The 21,747-nt window shown below is 43.5% G+C and overlaps 2 protein-coding genes across 2 annotated transcripts; both read right to left on the bottom strand.

Moving 5' to 3' along the window:
- Positions 1-256: 256 nt before the first annotated feature.
- Positions 257-13,769, bottom strand: LOC136712294 (maestro heat-like repeat-containing protein family member 1). The gene is made up of 23 exons (XM_066688781.1): positions 13,637-13,769; positions 12,473-12,618; positions 12,078-12,236; positions 11,491-11,622; positions 11,299-11,409; positions 10,926-11,005; positions 9,514-9,619; positions 5,832-5,939; positions 5,561-5,693; positions 5,328-5,404; positions 4,967-5,119; positions 4,607-4,755; positions 4,256-4,373; positions 4,027-4,163; positions 3,777-3,914; positions 3,461-3,575; positions 3,227-3,364; positions 2,929-3,117; positions 2,448-2,597; positions 1,900-2,031; positions 1,649-1,751; positions 1,442-1,507; positions 257-1,119 (listed from the first exon to the last, which is right to left on the bottom strand). Exons 1-23 carry the CDS (start codon positions 13,767-13,769, stop codon positions 1,028-1,030), a joined length of 2,865 nt encoding a protein of 954 aa, XP_066544878.1. The 3' UTR covers positions 257-1,027.
- Positions 13,770-16,543: 2,774 nt separating this feature from the next.
- Positions 16,544-21,400, bottom strand: slc22a13a (solute carrier family 22 member 13a). The gene is made up of 10 exons (XM_066689069.1): positions 21,029-21,400; positions 20,753-20,856; positions 20,389-20,543; positions 19,370-19,538; positions 19,062-19,182; positions 18,367-18,461; positions 18,018-18,232; positions 17,654-17,762; positions 17,096-17,305; positions 16,544-16,971 (listed from the first exon to the last, which is right to left on the bottom strand). Exons 1-10 carry the CDS (start codon positions 21,398-21,400, stop codon positions 16,890-16,892), a joined length of 1,632 nt encoding a protein of 543 aa, XP_066545166.1. The 3' UTR covers positions 16,544-16,889.
- Between the last annotated feature and the right edge of the window lie 347 nt (positions 21,401-21,747).

Here is a 21,747-nt window from a genome sequence, read left to right as displayed (position 1 = left end):
CTCCTGCCACCTCCTCAAGACTGTGGTGCTCATTGTGGGGGTTTCCGTCGCCTGCTGGGACACCTCTCCTGCCTCATACTCAAGGATGCCTTCTGCAGTTCGCATAAGTGCAGCCAGCTTTACAGCATGGACTGGCCCATGGCCCTTAGATCATATACTGAAAGGTTTGCATGAACCCTTTGGGCAGTTTTCTATTCATGCTCTATGAAAATGTTAAACACAACAGCATCAATACATGAAAAACAGCAGATTCATATGTTTTAAATCTCTTTATTTTCCCTTTATTTTTACTGTGCAAAAGGACTTCAAGTAAGACGAGTGATCCAATATTAAATAGATGGAGTTGACTATCTTGTTTAAACAAAGGATCTTTGGCTGCGCTGTGTCTGGACCAGCACAGGATGCTTCCAGGGTTAAGAACCGTCACAGGCCTTAGGAGTAAGAGGCGCCATTAGGGACATAATTCACCCCTGAGACTGCAAACACTATGTATTTTACATTGTCTTTTGCTTAAAATCCAAATCACATTTTCAAACCAACAATTCATAAACAAAAGCAAATGCATAAAACTCAAAAACAATCAAAATAACAAAACAATCATTAAATGCATTTCTAAAATACAAATTAATTAGTCTCCGTACACAGTGCGTGCGTCTCACTACACAGCGCGTGCGTCTCACTACATTGTGCGTGTCTCACTACACAGTGCATGCGTCTCACTACACAGTGTGTGCGTCTCACTACATAGTGTGTGCCTCTCACTACACAGTGTGTGCGTCTTACTACAGTGTGTGCGTCTCACTACACAGTGCGTGCGTCTCACTACACAGTGTGTCTCACTACACAGTGCGTGCGTCTCACTACATCGTGCGTCTCACTACATAGTAGTGTGTAGCGTCTGGGGGGCGGACACAGCAGGCAGAGCTGCGGTGCCCTGGGAGACGCTAGCCTCGGTCTTTGTCTGTCCCAGTAACGTCACCCTCTCCTCCACAGTCAGGAGGCGCCACCGTGTCCCCAGCCTCGTGCATTATGGCTCGAGGCCGGATTGGAAGCCGAACTTGGCTTCTGCTGCCATCTTCTGGACCCTTGAATCAGAGTCCTTTAGAAGGCGAGAGAGACCTGGGACGAGAGAAACATGCTGGAGATTCATTTTGCACGGCAGGTTCACAGATAACTTATAGGGTCCAGTACTGAAGCCTCAAATCAAAAGCTTCTCAAGATAGCACTGCTGACCAAGTGTAATGATGGGCAAGTGCCACCATGGCGAGTTGGATTTTCTTTAGTGGGCCATTACAGTTTTAGTGATCGTGTCACAGTTGCAGGAATAATTCATCACGCACTGGGCCACTGGTAAACTAAGTTCCTCATTTCCATTTATTCTTTTGTGTTATTGAACTGGCATCAAAGCACTCAAAGAAATGAATCAGAGACGTCCTCGTACCTTTGTGGAGTCTCATCCTTGGAATGACGTTGAAGAAGCTCTTCTCCGTCTTCTCAAGAAGGGCCCCTGACACAGGAAAACGACGGGTGTTAGACTGTACATAGTGCTACAGCACAGGCCATGTTCATTCTTTAATTGCAAATAAAGCATCCATATATATGCCTACGCCAACAGAAACGCAGAGCTCTGTGTCTTGGGTTCTCTTACCAATGAACACAGCAGCGCTCGCTCTGAGCTCTGGGTCGTGGCTCTTGTGGTAGCACAGGGCACCTTCACTGTACACCCCCATGGCACCAGGGAACTGCTCTCCCTGCAAGAACAAGAACAACTCAAGAGCCAGTTCTCCATGTGGTTGGAAAAAAGTAGGAGACATCACTGCTTGGAAAACTTTCCCCACACACAACAAGCGGAACCCCACCCCGAATGCCAAGAGAAATCCGCCGTGGACAGCGACTTACTAGGGCAGCGGTCACCTCCCTGATGAAGGAGGGGAGTTCCAAGGGCACTCGTCTGAAGGTCTCCTCAATGAGCTCGGTGAAGGCTGCGCAGTTCAGAGCCGGTGCACACTGCTGTAGAGTCTGCTGGCAAGCCTGGGGACGTGGACACACAACACAGCACAGGTGATATCACTGACTAACACGAAGAGAACTGCCGTGGTTTCTTCTTTGCTCAGAGGCCGTCAGGTTGTCTTTACCCCAGTAATATTCAGTTTCCACATGGTAACATTTACACAGAAACCACTCCTTTGTCACGGTTTATGCAGCAGAGATGAAGGCCCTTTTCTGTCACTTCAGATTCCCACATCTGTTTGGCTTGTTAACGGCTCGCTGCCAGCCAGTTCCTTCCTCCACCGGACGCGGCACCCCTCACGCGCTGCAGCCAGGCTTTGCGCTCGGTTACGTGTGCAAATCAGAGTCGCTGACGTCCCCACAGTTTGCCTTCGGGTACGATCACAACGAACTTTGGTTGCTATTAGAGGTGAAGACGGCCGAGAGGGCGCGTTTACCTGGGAGACGGCTGGGCTGCTGTCAGCGAGGTGGAGCAGCAGTCTGGCCAGGGAGCCGTGACACTGCTTCGTCAATGCATCATTCCTAGAAGCCCTCTTGACCAGCACTCCCAGCAGAGCCACCGTGGCCCTCTGGATCTGAGCGTCCGCCTGCAACACGAGCACAGCGACAGACACAGCACGTCAGCACTGACCGGTCATCATTCTGTAATACAGCCTAGGAGTAAATTACATAACTAGAGATGATCAGGTGGAGCTCCAATCAGAGTCCTGACAGTGGTTTCATGGGTGCCCTAAACACACCCCCTCTGATCAGACTTTTAGTGTCAAAAGGGAGCACCGTATATGTATAATAGTTTTTAATGACAAGAATTTGGTTGACACCCATCATCATATGAAGGGCCGAGTGAGAGACTGACCAGATCCAATAAAACACATCTTCACCATGAAACACAGGGCAGTGACTCATTCTAAGACATACCCTTTCCAGGCACTTCTTGGCTTTGTGGTAAGCCTTGGGGATGAGTTTTGTGACCGTTCCATCCTCACAAGACTGAAGGGTGGTCCTCAAACAGAAGATGGCCTTCCAAATGAGCAGCTTCCCTTTCACCTTCGGCGTGGAAAGGGCTCCGGTCAGCTGCTCCAGTTGCTGTGTAGCGTATCTGTGAATCTGAGCACAGAAGAGGGCCGTGCTGAGCCTCCAATTGACACACGCATCCAACTACCACATCAGACTCCAAAACTGCAGCCCTCATTTTCTCCAGGTCACTCCTCTTTACCTCTGTCCTGGGCAGAGTTTCCAGCACGCGCTCGGCCTGTCTGCGAACGCTCTCTGAGGACGCATCACAGACGCCCAGCACCCTCTCCACAATGCCTGGTAACCAGATGTGTTCAGTCAGTTGTGGGTGCAGCAGCAGCTTTGAAAGGGGAGGGAAGAGAGATGGGTGAGTCTGGAGGAACTGCAGGCACCAAATGTCCCGACTCGTATGAAGGTCTGGGGTGAGGACACTCACAGCGGAGAAGAAGGCCACCACGCAGATCTGCTGGCTCTCTCCCATGCTGCTGTAATGCTCATAGAGGTGAGTTACCACAGCAAACATGCCAGGGGCATCGGACCTCAGCAGTGCCCTGTTGATCAACAGCACAGTGTCATTGATTTTGCAAGCTTTTTCTCTCGCTAATTACCGTTTATCCATCTTTCCCTGCCAGGGGTTTGATTATTACAGTTAAAAAAGTTACTGGCCCTATTAATCATGTCAAAATGAATGCCTGTAAAGAAGTTTTTGGGATCTGCTCTGGGCCTCATGCTCGAGCCCATCTTTGTCTTACCTGGTCAATATGAAGATGCCCTCAGGCTCCCGACCTGGTTCCCTGAGGAATTCCCAGACTTCGTCCTCATCCAGTTGCTGAAGCACATCAATCAGCTGTGCATGAGACAGCACAGCCTTCAGGGCCTCTACCGTGGCGCTGGAGAGAGAGAGAGGAATTATATCACGTGACTGTGCACCGGAGATAAGTGAATGGTGTAATGCTCAGGGCGTCCGGGCTTCACCCCTGGCTCCGCCACACACACTCTTACCTCCTGACACTGAGGCCTGTGTCTGGAGCTGGACTCTCAGGACCCAGGAGGGGCAGCAGGCCAGCGAGGAGATCCGCAAAGTGGATGTTCACCCCCTTCAGGCTGTTCTTGGACAGGAAATCCACTACAGCACGGCCCTGGCAGAAGCAAAGACAGGCAGATTCAATCGGAGTCTGGAGGGACAGGTCAGTGCCCTGCGCTCGTCATGTCAGGCTTTCTAGTCACTCACCGCCATGAGATGCCCTGTACTCGCCAACACGAACATCCTCCTGAGTGGCCAGGGATCCAAGCTGTTGGCAAGGATGGCCCCCCACACCTCTAGGTGCCACTTCTGCTGCTGAACGGTACTGGAAAACACAGTCAAACACTTGTTATGTGCAATAAGTGACTGACTGTCTCTCACTCTTCATAGGAAAGAGGCCGACACATGATAGAATCAAGCTTAGGCTCATAAAACATTAGACCTGAGAAACATTAGACGCTTGCTTCTTGAAAACCATTTTACAAGCTGCGGGACATTGCGTGTCCCCTCAGAGAATTGTATTCGTCTTCACAGGACAGTTTAGTCTCAAATCCTCACCTGTCTGCTGATGACGTGTAGCTGATGAGTGCATCGAGGATTGCGTCTCTGGCTGTTAACATCAGCTGGACGACACCTTGCTTCGCGCTCTGCCTCATCTTCTCCTCCGCGTCCCCCAGGCCCAGAAACGCACGGAGCACCTGAGGACACTGGAGACACACACATAGCAGAGGACAGTTTAAACTCCACAAACGGTTTCCCTGCACATACTCACACATCCACATACATATTTAGTGCCTGCATCCCTATACTTGTGGCCTGAGCTGAACTTCCTGTCCAGCTGTACAGAAGCCCAGGCACTCGCTATAGAGACATTCAGAGCTGTAACAGACAATAATATCAAAGCCCTATTCCTCTCACCGATCCAGTGAGCTCATCGGGGTGAGCCTGCAAGAGGCTGCACAGGAGGGCGCAGCATCCCTGGGCAGATTTGGGCTGGGAGTCCTGGAGTCCCTGTAGCAGACCTTCAATCAGTCCCTCCTTCTGCTGCAGAGGCAGCCACTTGCTGGCCATCTGAAACACAGAGACACGCTCAGCCCTCAGCCTTCCGCACAGCAGATACTCTTAAAGTCCCCGTCAACGCGTGATGTTATACACCTCCCCTCCTGTGTGCCAGGTGTGGGTGAGGGAAAGCAACACTAAAGTACAGAATATTGCATCGGGTTGTGGCAGCAGTACGAGCACGTTACAGACGTCCCTCAGCACAGACTGCTGGCTTTACCTTGGTGAGAGCGGTGCAGGTGTCCAAGACAGAGGGGCTCTGTTTGAGACAAACGATCAGGTCTTCCACCTCAGCGTCTTTAAAAAAATAAATTAAAAAAATACTTTTAACAAAACGATCAGGCTGTGTACACTGTCAGACACACACACACACACAGACACACACACTGCACACGCACGCACACTATACACAGTGCGATCTGCAATGTCAAGTGCAAACTAAATACGGTCTACCTTTCCCATGCAGCCATATGTGCAGAAGGGCTTCAATGGCCCTCAAAGCCTTCCTTCTGACTGCCGACTCAGGGTCCCAGCATCGTGAGATATGGGATGCCAGCAGTCGGCCAACTGGGAAGCTCCCTGGCCCCTGTAGGAAAGAACAGTCACCCAGAGATCAATGCAAAGCCAAGTTTAATGCCACAGCATCACCACCCTCAAAGATACCTGGTGAAAATCACAATGGAAACAGTGAAGCCAGTGCATAGAGGCCTGGATCCTGGTTCACCTGGTCAGATTCAGCCTCCGACCTGTAGACTTCCAGGAGCGCGGTCACCATCGTCATGGCCCATGTCCTTTTCACCTCAATCAGAGACTGGCAGAAGGCCAACAGAGGCTGAGGAGGGAGTGATGCCGGAGAGAGGGAGAGAGAGACAGAGGGGACAGAAAGAAAGTGATCAAAAGTAGAAATATAACGGAATAAACACATTTTAAATCTCACAAGATTCATCTTTATTTCGTTTAATGTAAGCACTTCACTGTTTAAGGAACAGAGGGACACAGACCAGGGGATACAATTTTCTTTTTTGGCCACTAGCCACTGTCTGGTAGAAGGAAACAACTTACCAGCCACTCTGTATTTTTACCAGCCAAAGGCAAACATCACCAGAAATGCATGAGGGTGCGTAAATGTGTGGTGAGCATGTTAAAACGTGGCATTTATTCAGGTAATTAATCACCATAACAATAGCTAATTGCACACCTGTATAGACTAGAGAGGTGTGTATGAGGGAAAAGCATCTGGATAGAAAAACATGCTCCCACAGTTTCTACTTGCAAGTGTTATAAGGTCTTTGATAAAACACTGCATTTTATTGAATTACAACACTTGCTAGTAGAGACAGTGTACGGGAGCACTGTTTTCAAATTAATCAATCACGTATGCAATAACACGGCAGCTAATGGGGATCTGTATAAACACTAAACTAACACATGAGGGGGGGTGTTATATGGTGACACATCATTGCTCTTCATACTCCTCTTCCTCTTCACTGCTACTCCCTTCTCTGGGTCTCTGCACGTCATTAAAATTATTTAATTGGATTGGCTAGATATTCATAGAGTCACGGTCTGTGGTTGGGTAAAACATATATCATCTCTAGGAAGGATGACACAGTAACGTCCTTCCAGTGGTCAATACCGCACTCGCCAGCAAAGACGCCATGCAAACAAACCAGAGTCTCCGCTACGCAGCGATAAATGCATGTCTCTATCGCAAATCGTTCCCCATAAATTAATACGTTGTAATTGATGCAGTTGATAAATACTTATCTAACACAACAACTTTGTTAAATAAATATCTATGTAAGAATACATTAGAAGCCGTATGGAAATGGTTTAATAACAGCAGACCTGTCAACTCTCATGCACCTCGTGTCAGACTCTTGTATTATTGTTTACCTGACATTAGCACAACTGTTTATTGTCACAATTTCAAAATAACTATAAAGGTTGTGACTATTTGTTTTATAAAGGAATATTTTGCAATTACAGCTGTAATTGACCGACCAAATATGTTTTTATTTTTCATTTTGTATACATTGCCAGTTTAACAATGTGAGCTGCAATGAAAATGCCTGAACAGTAGCATCCTTGTGGCAATGTTTCCCGGTCACAACAGCGAAATACACAATGTATAAGACCTATCTATCTAGCTAATTGATACAATGCACTTGACTAAACGATTGACTCCTCCTGTCCACAGCACACCCAACTGCCGCTCTGCGTTCGAAACAGAACGTATTATAATTCTGAAACACTTTGATGCAGGTAATTAAAAAGTCAGTAATTATGACTATGAAAAGTAATTAAGTCATTATTTTTCCACATCCTTAACCACCTTACGTCTGCTTCGTTGCTCTCCATGAAATACGTCCTCCTGGACCGAAGACTGTCCAGATGCCATATATTTTCAAAAAACATGATATTGCGGTTTGCCAAATCAACTAACATACAGTGAGGGGAAAAAAGTATTTGATCCCCTGCTGATTTTGTACGTTTGCCCACTGACAAAGAAATGATCAGTCTATAATTTTAATGGTAGGTGTATTTTAACAGTGAGAGACAGAATAACAACAAAAAAATCCAGAAAAAACGCATTTCAAAAAAGTTATAAATTGATTTGCATGTTAATGAGGGAAATAAGTATTTGACCACTTCGACTTAGTACTTGGTGGCAAAACCCTTGTTGGCAATCACAGAGGTCAGATGTTTCTTGTAGTTGGCCACCAGGTTTGCACACATCTCAGGAGGGATTTTGTCCCACTCCTCTTTGCAGATCCTCTCCAAGTCATTAAGGTTTCAAGGCTGACGTTTGGCAGCTCGAACCTTCAGCTCCCTCCACAGATTTTCTATGGGATTAAGGTCTGGAGACTGGCTAGGCCACTCCAGGACCTTAATGTGCTTCTTCTTGAGCCACTCCTTTGTTGCCTTGGCTGTGTGTTTCGGGTCATTGTCATGCTGGAATACCCATCCACGACCCATTTTCAATGCCCTGGCTGAGGGAAGGAGGTTCTCACCCAAGATTTGATGGTACATGGCCCTGTCCATCGTCCCTTTGATGCGGTGCAGTTGTCCTGTCCCCTTAGCAGAAAAACACCCCCAAAGCATAATGTTTCCACCTCCATGTTTGACGGTGGGGATGGTGTTCTTGGGGTCATTCCTCCTCCTCCAAACACGGCGAGTTGAGTTGATGCCAAAGACCTCGATTTTGGTCTCATCTGACCACAACACTTTCACCCAGTTCTCCTCTGAATCATTCAGATGTTCATTGGCAAACTTCAGACGGGCCTGTACATGTGCTTTCTTGATCAGGGGGACCTTGCGGGCGCTGCAGGATTTCAGTCCTTCACGGCGTAGTGTGTTACCAATTGTTTTCTTGGTGACTATGGTCCCAGCTGCCTTGAGATCATTAACAAGATCCTCCCGTGTAGTTCTGGGCTGATTCCTCACCGTTCTCATGATCATTGAAACTCCACTAGGTGAGATCTTGCATGGAGCCCCAGACCGAGGGAGACTGACAGTTATTTTGTGTTTCTTCCATTTGCGAATAATCGCACCAACTGTTGTCACCTTCTCACCAAGCTGCTTGGCGATGGTCTTGTAGCCCATTCCAGCCTTGTGTAGGTCTACAATCTTGTCCCTGACATCCTTGGACAGCTCTTTGGTCTTGGCCATGGTGGAGAGTTTGGAATCTGATTGATTGATTGCTTCTGTGGACAGGTGTCTTTTATACAGGTAACGAGCTGAGATTAGGAGCACTCCCTTTAAGAGAGTGCTCCTAATCTCAGCTCGTTACCTGTATAAAAGACACCTGGGAGCCAGAAATCTTGCTAATTGATAGGGGATCAAATACTTATTTCACTCATTAACATGCAAATCAATTTATAACTTTTTTGAAATGCGTTTTTCTTGATTTTTTTGCTGTTATTCTGTCTCTCACTGTTAAAATACACCTACCATTAAAATTATAGACTGATCATTTCTTTGTCAGTGGGCAAACGTACAAAATCAGCAGGGGATCAAATACTTTTTTCCCCTCACTGTACCAACACTACAACATCAACAAATGAATGCGTATTTGCGGTGGCCAGTGCTTAGCGTTGCTGCCTCACAGCTCCAGCGGTCCAGGGTTCGAGTCCCAGCTTGGGGTGCCTGTCTGCATGTTATCTGCGTGGGTTTCTCCGAGCACTCCGGTTTCCTCCCACCATCCAAAGTCATGTGGGTTAGGTTAATTGGGTATGCTAAATTGCCCTGTAGGTGTGTGTGTTGCCTTGCGTCCTATGCCTGCGGGGATCGGCTCCACATTCCCCGCAACCCTCACCAGGATAAGTGGTTTCGAAAATGGATGGATGTCCTGCAGGTGTCCAGGACTTGTCAAAATGGCAGGCTACAGACACCACACATCCTACCTTGAGTGAATCCCCATTGGGGGTTGTCCAGGGAAGACTGAGGACTTCCCTGACACTCAGCTGCACCAGGTCCATCTGCTGTTCCATGAGGAAGGGTTTCACTTTGCTGGGAAAAGGAGAGAGAGAATGTCAGGCTCATGGCTGTTGCTAGACCCCTTTTACTGGGGCACGTGCCCCAGTATAAATCTGCTGTGCCCCAGTAAAATCTCAAGTTTGAGTTTTAACAATTTACTTTATTTGTCAGTGCATTCATTTAGATTGATAATTCTGGAAAAAAGAAATGGATCTAAATGCAACGCAGTAACCCAATCAACGTTTGTAAAAGCAACGCAATTTAACCTGTCGGCATGCCAGTCACAACTGAGGGAGGCTATGAAAACATGACGAAACTAAAGTAAGTTTCTAAATAATACCGATGATCTCATTTGGACTCAAACATTATTGGCTCCTGTAGATGGATATCAGAAAATTATTTGGACGAAGCAGGGACATGGAAGCAGAAAGGAGAGATGAGTTTGAGGGAAGTAAGACTTGATAAACAAATTACATCCTCAGCCGTCAGAGTCAGGTCTCAGACATCAGATGAAAAAGCATCAAGTCTCAGGAAAACCTCTGTCAAGTCTATGGAATTGCAGAGAAAATAAACACATTTTTGTGTTCTGTAGTACTGTCTTTGATTGTGTATGATAACAATGAATCACTCTTTCGGATATAAAATTAATAATTTAATTCGCTAGCGCTAGTTTAGGACACTACATAAACAGTTGGCAGTAACTATGGCTGCTGTGTGCTAATTACCTAGCTTAAAAGGACTATAGTTTGACTTGTTTTAAGTTGTTGTTTCAAGTAAACAATGAGTTTCAAACGTCACTTTAAACTTACACCAATTATGTTAGCTAGCTAGTTAGCTGTATTGTGTAATGTAGAAGAATGCAAATGTGCAAGAAAGTTTTCTCTCCAGTTTGTTATTTGCATATACAGTGTCTGCCTTTTATGCCGTAAAACATGTTGAGAATGTTCATGTACAGTATGTTGAAGATACTTAAATAAATATTTTCATAAAGATTAATATCTCTACATGTTTACCATTCCCAGTACTTGTTGCAGTGTAGGAATAGTGTGTTAAGCAAGAGAAGTTTGTATAGTGCATTGTGTTGCACACTTCTTGCATGCAGCAGGCTTTCAAGAAAAAAAAGCGATATGAGTAATGGGGGGCTGTGCCCCAGAAGAGCTTTATGTCTAGTAACGCCCCTGGTCAGGCTATAGGAACTCCAGCAGAGTATAAAAATCTAATCCATGTTGCTTTAAATTTATAATTTCAGCAAAAACACTGTCCTCATGAAACCAGCTAAATGCAGCTAAAATGAGACATTGACAGCTGCAGTGAACGGTGGGTTTCTAGGCAGGTTTACCTCAGCAAGATGCAGGTGTCCAGCACCCGCTGGCAGAGGAACGGCCTGGACCTGTGTGTGGGCCGATCCTTAATCAGAATCTGAGGGGGGTGGAAGAAAACGGGTTTCTGACACTGTCACATCAAAGCGTTTCTGACTGATGACATAACATACTTGTATAGACATGGATATGAAAGGGTAACGGCCTACATTTATATTTCAGACCTGTAGGATCAAGTTCAGGTGTAACAAGGATTCGCAAACCAGTCTCATCCTGCCTGCACACTCTACACAATCTTAAGGGGGTGGCAGTGCCAGGTGACAATACTCGTAGGCGATGACGAATGACAGGAGATCAATCGTGCCCAGTACACAAGGGAAAAACCCCACTGACCATCAGTTCACCCAGCAGCTCCTCTTTCAAAGGGAAGGTCAGTCCAGCATCCCTGACTGCCTCTGCCATGATGCTCAGACTGACGCACGCACTCTCCCTGACTGCGGGATCCTGACGGACGAAGAGCACAGCATCTCAGTCTCTGAAGGTTGTCATGAACAATCGTACTGTTTAAGATATAATTTTGCATACCTTGGAGCTGAAGAAGGGAGTCAGTTTGGGCAGGATGTCACACTCCAGGAGTTCTTCGGGTTCCACTACCGCTTTCGTGATCAGGGCGGTGATGAAGCCGTAGCACAGCGCCATTCTCCTGTGCACATCAGTCTGCAGGAGACAATGCATCTGGTTATCCAAGATGGTGGGGATGTCTTGTTTATGTCTGCATCCTTTGCACTTAACTTGAAGGTCTGATCTAGAGGCTCCCTGCCTCAGGACGCTATAGTCAACAGTATCAAGATAATATGCCACTTGACGGCTTTAGGACTTCACTTTCTGATGAGGAAACGCCATCATGACACAGTAGTGTGGGTCTCAAATTTATTTATTTTTTAAATTGGAGGAACGCCATGTGGAGTTTAGGTCTATATGTTACGGTTAAGGCAATTGTTAAATGGAAGCAGAAAGATACAGGAATTCCCTTGGGAGAAAATCAAACCAAACCAAACAGATGATGCTCAAATATTAATTTACCCAGGACTGTACAGCGGTGGCTGCAGTTTCATGTCTTAACAGAAACAATTGCTCTTCTGTAGGCATGTGTGGCCATCACGATGACATACCTCATTCCTCAAGTCCCTCAAGTTCGGGATGGAGAATGTCACCTCAGAGAGGCCCACAGAAATGACTGATGTCATCAATCTCTCTATGTCAGAGAGTGGCTCGTTTCTCGACACTGTCTCCGCTGCCTTGAGTATCACAAGGCGATCTTCATTATGCACCTATGCAAAGAGCAAGGAAAGTTAAAAAAAAACAAAAAAAACATGCAGGCCAGTATCTTCAAGTGAACCATGTTCTTTAAAACTGTCATGTGAAATTATATATGCAAGTGTATATTTTATACAATATAAATAAAATTATATGAACACATCAAAAAGTGTGTGAGGGGGTAAGTTTGGTGGAGGCTGTACTTTAGATTGTGGGTGTTTAGGTCCAGTCTTTGCATATTCTTTCCCACCTGAGGATGGCCGGCCAGGTACTGCTGAATGAATGGCAGCGTAAGGCGAAGACAGTCCTCGAGGCAGGCTAGCCGACTTTGAACAAGAGTGGAGTCATCGTCCTCATCTTCGTCCTCGACCTCGTCGCAGGAAGCGGAAGTGTTGTCTGGAAGGGAGACGCACATCAAGGCTGTCAGAAGACAGAAATACCATCAAAAGACACAGCGAAGGTACTCGCCATGGACGCACTAAGGTCAGATATATACCTACACTCACATCAAATGACTGAGTGATTGAAGTAGCATACTTGTAATTGTCCTTCCACAGTTTACATGCATGAAAACTGACTCCTAACACTATTTCCTGCACAACAAAATACATGCTTATTTGGGTGTAATGACTGCATTAGCACTTCAGAGATGTGGGTGTTATTTGACCAAAGGCTATGTTATGTTGTGCTCTTTATTCCAAAGTTATCTTACAGAATAGGTCAAGCTAACTTGAAGGATATCTCCTACAGACTGATCTGCTGACCATTCAGAGTGCTCAGTCAAATCTTGTTCTCATTTATTACCCAGTTATTCTTCCAAGTTGTACCCTGTTAAACTCGGTTCACTTCTATAACCAACCCAGGAAGGATGCATTAGTCTAATCACCATATCATGTCACTTCACTCACTTGCGCGCATCAGGGTCTCGGATGACTTCGGAAACGTTCGTGATTTGAGCTGACACAGCGAGTATTTAATTGGAGCAACTGCACATGCGCCAACATTAATATTGCTTGATTACATACACACTTATTTAAAATTGTGTGTTGCATTAAAAATTAAAAAAGACACTGCGATGACGCACTCAGACTGTGAGGCATCCGTAGCAATAGGTCGCCAGTAGCCTTTTCTTCAGCACAGAAATGCCTTTTTTCTTCTTTAAACCGTACTTAACAGCAGTCTGGGATGTCTAACAAAGTCAGCTCAAAAACACGATCGGATTTTATGAACAAGTGAGGTGAGTAACTTTCTACATTTGTATCATTTACAAAGTGCAAAACAGTCGAAATAAAACTATACCTATCTCACTAAGAAAGTAACTGAACTGTGTTAATCCTGTGTATCCATATGTACAGAACACAATGCAACGCTGCAATACAGGGTTGGCACGACTGGGCACAAGGAAACATTTTACCTGGTTTCACCCTCTTCTTTTCAGTCTTCTGCACAATACAACAGAAAAGGACCGTTAAGCAAAGCAAAAACAAACTGATAAAGATGACTATTCCCGTTACATATTTAACCAGCTGACTAATTTGTTTAATCATTGAGAGATCCCTTGAAAATTAGGGTGATGTACTCATTAACAACATGACTAGCTAATCAAACGTTTTAACAAATGTGTTAAAATATTAAAATATGTGCACGTTTCTTATGCACATCTATTTTATATATGGAATTGGAGTGTAAAACCTAATAAAAATACACTTGCACAAGATGACCAATTCGCATTTTGTTTTCAAATGCATATACTATGGTTATACCCTATCTGCATTAGAAAAGGGTTTGCAATTTAATTCAATTTATTTCCAAATCAACATTTCCAATAGAAAACTAACTCGTGTAGGCTTGGTAAGCTGCATTCGTCGTAAGTAGGATATTGCAATAGTATCATCAGTTACAGCGGAGTTACTAATACTTTGTAAACGGCGAATGGCCAACACAATGTCCTAGCAAATGTATCTAATGATATACGATATTAATACACAAACGCAACTGAAATGCATCACATGAAGTCTTACCAGCGCTAGTCTAGGCTGTTCTGACGGCCAGCGCGCCTGATGCGTTTAGGCAGTGTGCTGTATGACGTAACAATTAAGCAGGTTCTACAGGCTGCCCCCCTAACTTCAGTTCCTAAAATTAAAGGCCTAACTGTGAGAAAACGTTTGTCATTATATTCATAAGCTGCTGAAACAACTGAAACAAAAAACAACTGTAGAGAAAATCTATAAGTGTAAATTCCCAAAAACGTAGCTACGGCACAGTGGGGTTCCCTCACGTCACGTCCGTCAATCTGGAGCTGCGCTGTATCAAAAGATAAAGTCACATGTGCTTCTCCATTTGAAGTTCTACCAAACACACCAACATTTAATGCTAAATTAAATTAGTAATGAATGCAATCATTGCATGTAGCCCATGAAAAGGGCGATTCACCCGAGAGAGCACGTAACATAATGTTAGCCAAAAGTAAAACATGTTGGTGCTAGCTAAAAGGAGTTCATCATCAAGACGTGATTTGTAGGAGCACTTTGCCTTTTAATGACCTTTTTCTAGATGCTGTATATATTTTTGTTTTATATACAGTCTATAGTAAAGAAAAAATGAGCTGAGATGCACCGTTTTGCAGTGTTAAATGCTGCAATGTTTAGTTTGAATTCATAACGTTCAAACAACGCGGGGACTGTATAATCTTACAACTGACAGTGAGGATAATGCTTTGATCATTTGTATTGTAGGGTATTTATTAGTTCTGTACAGCCAGGGTTAGGTGAAGTTGTATTGCTATATGTGCAAATGTGTACCGTTTCAGCAGTAATTATGATCAAACTATCATAAGATGCCTTCAGAAAAGGAATACATGTTCCCATTCTGGACTCAGTGAGATGAACAGGCACCTCTCTTACTCCAGCTGCAACATAATGAGGGGCATACAAGCTCTAAACCCATCAAACAATGACTTCTTAGGAGAAGAAATTGTCTTGTTAGTGGCTGAAGCATATGACTGTAATTTGCAAGACTTGAAAAGTGAGATACACCAGACAAGAAGACTTCTTGAGAGAAACAAAGCAAATGGTGAAGTGAACCCATCCAGTCTGACAGAGTTTGTGAAGTTCCTGGCTCCTTTTAAGCAGGTTTTCTTTGAACTTTATCGTCTGTGCAAAATTGGTATTGTTTTGCCAGTAAGTATTGCAGGGTGTGAGCTTTTCAACATTAAAGCTTGTAAAAAATCAACCGCATTCAACAAAGGCAGATAACCATCTGACGAATTTAGCTGTTCTCAGTATTGAGAGCCACCATGCAAAAGCACTTGATTTGGATGTTTGTAAAACGTTTTGCTGCACAGCACAACAACCGCTGCCTTAAGCTGTCTTAAAAAAGCATGGCTGGACCCATGGCAACTCAGAGACAATAACACCAGCACAGTTTTATGTATATGTTATGTACATTTGAAACATTTGTTATTGTTGTTAGAATAAATATTGTTAAAACATATATTTTTAAAATTCATTTGCACATAGAAGTACAATTTTATTTTTATTGTATGGGGACTCCCATGCCACCCTGCCAAAACATCTTGCCACCCCTTTGCCACCCCATGTACAATTTGTTCATAGTGTCAGTCGGACAATGTCAGTGATAACGATGAAATCACATTGTTATGCTTTGAATATATGTAATAGATATTATATTTTTATAACATATTGTTATATTTTATAGATGTTATTTTTTTAAATAGAATTTAAGATCGTGTAGATCAGTGGTTCTCAAACGTGTCCTGGAGGAGCCCCTACCCTGCTGGTTTGTGTTTCACTGACAATTTACCTGTTAAGTGAATAATTTAATGACATGGTAGAATCAAAGGTAAATTTCAGCTACCCCCTCCTCACTTTTTTTCCGTCACAAACGTGCCTACTTTGCCTATTTATTATAACCTTGCAGGTCAGATAGGCACTGCTGTTATCTCCAGCTTCGAGAGAGAGAGAGAGAGAGAGAGAGAGAGAGAGAGAGAACATAAACACCACAAACTAAATGTTAATAATCTGTTGGCAATTCAACTAAAACTAATTCCAGTATTCTTCTTGCTGGCTGCTTGTTGCGTTACTAAATCCTAAAAAATAACCTGTGCACCCTGTCCCAATTAAAACTATAGTGGATAATAGAAAGCTTGCAAACAGCTAACGTCCTCTGCTGTACGTTTCTGGTATTTAATTTTCCCATTCCTGCTTATTTCTGCAAAACGTCACCTACCATAACCTCCCAAAGCCAAACCTTTACTGAAGCAATAATTCTTATTTTTTTAACAATACATTTTATAACAATACTCTTTATTAACAATGTGATTTTAAATAATAACCAGAACAGACTGTAATTACAGGGAGCAGCGTTCTCTGAACTCACTGCTGTCTGTGGTAAAGACAACAACTAAACACAAATGCATTTTGAGGTGAGCATTGTAGTCCAACCTTGGCTACACAAGCCTCTATTGCTAATTAGTACAATTGTCATGTGTCTCTGCTTCATCTCCTTCAATTATCGTCCTCTTCATATTTCGTGACATTGCTGCCGTGACTCCCAGTCTGGTTCCCTTCACATCCTGGCTCTCTCCTGCAGATTTCCAACCTCAAATGTGTTTTGATGTTTGCCTTGCTGCTTATGCTGTCGAGGGTCTACAGCTTAGTGGAGAGTGACCTCTGAAGACCTTCCTCTGGTGTCTGTTCGCCTCTGTGTGTGTTCATGATTGTCCAGTCACTAGAAGGAAAATGGTAGGAACCATGAGGGCAGGCTATTCACAGAGAATGACAGTGCAGTGTTGAACGCAGCATTCGCTAACATTCAGGGCTTCGATCTAGGAACACGTGAACGAGATGCTTACTTATCGTTCACAGAGACGTCGTCCGTGTGGTCCGGGAGCTCCGTCCTCATGGTCTCGGGTAGCATGAAGCTCAGACAGCCACCGACCAGGAGAAAAGTCCCGTTTATCGAAGTGGGAATCGCCCAGTGGACCATTTTGAGTAAATTTACTAGAGGGGCAAGGATGCCTCCCATTCTAGCTGACATTGCACCCAATCCGTTGGCACTTTGTCTGCAAAAAAGACATTTACAACAACATGGAAATACATTGTAGTCATTTACAATGAAATGACTAATTTGTCTGTAGTTGATTTACTTTTGTAACTGTTTAAACTCTGTGTTCACTTTATCTATCCAATCTATATATCTAATCTATGGATGTATAATACCATGCTTAAAGCACTATCCCTGCTCTTAGGGATAGGCGAGATATAGTGGCCCCAATTATTTCTGCTAGACAGTGGGGTATTGCTAGTTAATTAGAACAGGAGTGTGGGTGTTGCTGAGGATTGTGGGTAGAGTTCAGCATCAGAGCCACAGGGGTTTGTATAGCAGTAAGTTCAAAATTAGTATGCAATACCTGACAGACGTAGGAAACACCTCCTGGATGAACACGTTACAGACCGTGCCAGCCCATGTAATGCAGAACTTTCCAAAAATTGCAAAAGAAGTAACGATAATTGCATTATCTAAAATTAAAGATAACAACATATAATCATATAATATACATACGGAGCAGAACAAAAAAATGGTTTAAGGTTTAGTTTTATCACTGAATCTGACTAAAATAATCCTCTAAACAAGTTTGAATAAATATGTAAATTAATAATAAATTCAGGGGCTCCATATTTGTAGCATTTTATTTTTTGTTCTTGCTGTCGATTTCCATAGAATCATAGAAGTGAGTCATTTTCCGTTCTCTTTTCTAATTGTGTTAAGGGTACCTTGTGGGACAGCGGAGATCAGAATACAAATGACTCCTCCTACGACCAGTGTGGAGATCTGGGAGATCCGACGGCCCCAGATCTCCAGCAGCCAAATGCAGATGAAATTTGCTGGGATTTCAACCAAACCAAAAAGCAACTGGGTGAGAAAAATGTTTAGGCCAAAATTCCCAACATTGAAAGACAGGCTGTATAGTGCTATGTTAGTTGCAAACCTAGAAGATGAAGAATACATTTTGTTTTTAGCAACACATCCATTAAGACACACACTTATGATTGAATTGGCAACTTCCAGGTGTAAACTACTACAGAACAGGTGAGTAGCTTTAAAGGTGTATAATCCTCTTACCATGAGAAGTTCAAGATTAAGGTGTACTTTCTTAAAAGAGGTGACTTGAAGAGATCCCAGATTGTCCCATTATCAGTGCTCTTGTGCACTGTGATCTGCAATTAACACACAGCCGTTATTCATATAAGACCCCTGGACAACAGTCCTGCAACACAATGCATGTATCAGTATTAACTGTGCCAATTTATGAAGCTATCCGTCCTATTCTACGAATGATCCTGTGACTGTTTCATAATGGCAATAAAGAAGTTGAATTAGACCGACATGCAAATCTCCCACTGCTCCCACAGCAAGAATAAATTCAATTTAGCTTCTTTTTATAATGTTTTACATTTGTAAGGGTCTGTGGGATGCATTTGCTTAAAGGCACTTCCTAAGATAACTATTTTATCATATAGATCTGTCCATCTGCTTCTTAGAAGCCACCATCAGTTCTTATGAACTACAAAACACCAGCAGGTACAATATGTAGGCTTTTTTATCTTTCACCTTTTCTTTCATCGCCTTACTGTTTGCCATGTGACATCCTTTGACTTAATAACAAACCCCAAAAGATTGTAATTCCCCTTTGTTGCCTAATTCCCGTCACTCATCCACCATTTTCCATCACTGTTAACATCACATGAGCATCTTGACTTGCGCCAGTACAGTGAATTGAAAACTTTGGTCAATTCCACATAACTTGAGATACATACTTTGTTAAGGATTTCACTTGGGACTGTGGATTTATTGATCGCTGCTGCCTTCAGAATGAACTTTTTGGCTTCTTCGTTTCTTCCTCTGGAGAGCAGCCACCGCGCGGACTCTGGGATCAGCCTTCAGCAGAAGAAACGTACGTTAGCCGATTCAAATGGTAAAGTCAAAATTAATGTTACAATTTTGCATTAGCTGCTGGGTGAGCTGCAAAGAAGTTGTCAGCTTACCCTCTTCGGTGGACCTTTATTTTGATTAATATTTGTCGACGGTAAATATACAATATATTAAATGAGTGAAATTGTCTTACCATATATAAATGACAACGACCACCAAAGGAGATGTGATGACATACTGCACAATTCTCCAGTCTCGAATGCAAAAGGCAATTACAGCGATGAGGCACTGGCCCACAGCGTTGCAGATTTTACTGATGGAAGAGGGGTAGGATCTCTTAGACACCCCGATCCATTCTGTGGCTGTAAATCAAACAGAAAACATGTCTGTAAAGCTAATTTATAGTATGTCAGCATATTCAGGTATAGTTAGAAGACATTGCATGTACAAATGTTTTAGAACACCTACATTTTTCCAGTTTTTATTTAAATTTACACAGTTTAATGTCTCAATGTACCCATGTGTGCTCTTCACTGCTGTGTTTGCCAAGTGTTTGGTATCTCATGATCTAGTGATGTGAAGCATTCTTTGATGTGAACAATTTTTTAATCCCCCCCGCATTTAGGTTGTTCTGAACAAAACAAGCCAATTTGCAAAGAAATCCCATCGTAACTGAGTGATCTGAATAAGACCTCCCCGCAGCAGACTTTTACCCCCCGGGCTCTGAATGATGGCGGCAACACAGAAACTGTAAATCGGATGTGTTTGAGAAGGAAGCGCGCTGGTAACCGAGAGAATAAGCTTTCAAACAATGTGCGCATTGTAGGAATACAGCGTCACTTCTATACACAGGAGCTGCGTGTAACACTGCCAAATAATGCTTAAGAGGGTGTAGAAACACAGTATATAACTCTGAACTTTACATTATTTTTCAGTTTTTGGTAACCTAAACTTTTTTTTAACCTCTGGCAGTTTACCGCTTACCTTTACATACATTTTAGAATAAAAACATTAAGAGCAAAATTTCACTTTTGTGTGTCTTTAAGATCAAACCCCTTCCTCGACTGTGCAGTTACTCTAGACTAAGAAAGCACAGAAATCAGGTTTGTCACTATGTAGACAGATGTATGCTTCTTCATCTCTCCTACCAAGACAAATCAGTGTATAAATGTGAACTCTGCTTAATACAACAAATGGAGAAATTGGACCTACCTAATAAGACACAGTTCACTCGAAAGCCCCCGAATGATATCCCGACTACAAACTGAGTCGTGATGTACACATAGTAATTAGGCGCCAGTCCTGTTCCTAAACCAAAAATCAGCATCAGTACCAAGGGTATCTGGGTTGCTCGTCTTCGACCCAATCTTGAAGAGAAGAACAAATTCCCGTGATTAGAGGAATAACGAGAGTTGTCCACGAGTTATCCGTAAACCAGCACAAAAGTAAATGCTTCTATAAAATTGAAATGCAATTTGATTAACACAGAATCAAAACGGACTTGTCGAAGGCATGAGTATTAAACACACACTACAACAACATCATTCTTTTAATTTGTGACAGTCAAAGATCTCACCTCTCGGAAAGTGGGCCAAAAATGAAAGCCCCAACCATGATGCCAACCATGAAAAGAAACTGGGCGACAATCCTCAGGTAAGCATTTCTGCACACGAGGTTAAACTGGAAAAGCAGAAAAAAGCAAATCATTGGATAAATAAAACTTTCCATATGAAAATAACGGACCTCGACTGCCTGTTGGCAATTATCTTCCATCTTTAACATTTCAAACAAACATGGAAAATAACTTTCTTCGATGGTCCAGAGAACATCACATCTTCAGTATTAAACTGACCTCCAATACTGTGGACTTAAACTTGGGATTCTCATACACCCATCCATCCTGGCAGCTGGTGGTGGTGTTGATTCCATAGTCCATGATGGATTCGATGTCCCAGTCCACAGGGGTGAACATCTCGCAGCTCTTGAAGGACCCATCCTGCTCCCGGGGAACAGTCAGGTTCAGCTGCTGCTCTCCCGTCAGGTTGGGGCTGACTTTCAGAATCCAGTCTGTGTTGCAGTAATGGATATCGTTTGCGTCTGTAAATATCAGGCTGTACAGATGAAAGGGCAGAATGAGGTTGGGGAAGCACAGCCCGAAAAGAAGCAGCTTCTGAAAGAGCCCGTAGTCGCCAATGGCAATTAAGATCTCCCCAAAGTCTGCCATCGTTGACAGCAGCAATGAAAAGTGAGCAGCATCGCATGTTCATTTTCTAATCAGCAGCAACAATTTAAATTAATGTTTAACCAGGTTACCTTTAGTAGGGAAAACGGGGAAGACTCTTTATATGCCATCTGATTCATTGCGTTTGCATTTTGCACATAAGGTACTGTATATTAATCTTATATCCTCTTCACAGGTATGAAAGAAGAAGGACCAGGCTGCTGTATATTGGACGTTGTGCAATTGTTATTGCAGTCATTATTCCAGTTAAGTTTGTCTTTTTCCTTTCTCAAAGCTGGATCTGAAACATATTGTTTGGATCTTTTTGCCATCTGTTCAGAACTGTTGTA

Source organism: Amia ocellicauda, chromosome 2 (genome assembly GCF_036373705.1).
Source record: "Amia ocellicauda isolate fAmiCal2 chromosome 2, fAmiCal2.hap1, whole genome shotgun sequence".
NCBI classification, from domain to species: Eukaryota; Metazoa; Chordata; class Actinopteri; order Amiiformes; family Amiidae; genus Amia; species Amia ocellicauda.
This window is presented reverse-complemented; position numbering and strand designations above follow the sequence as displayed.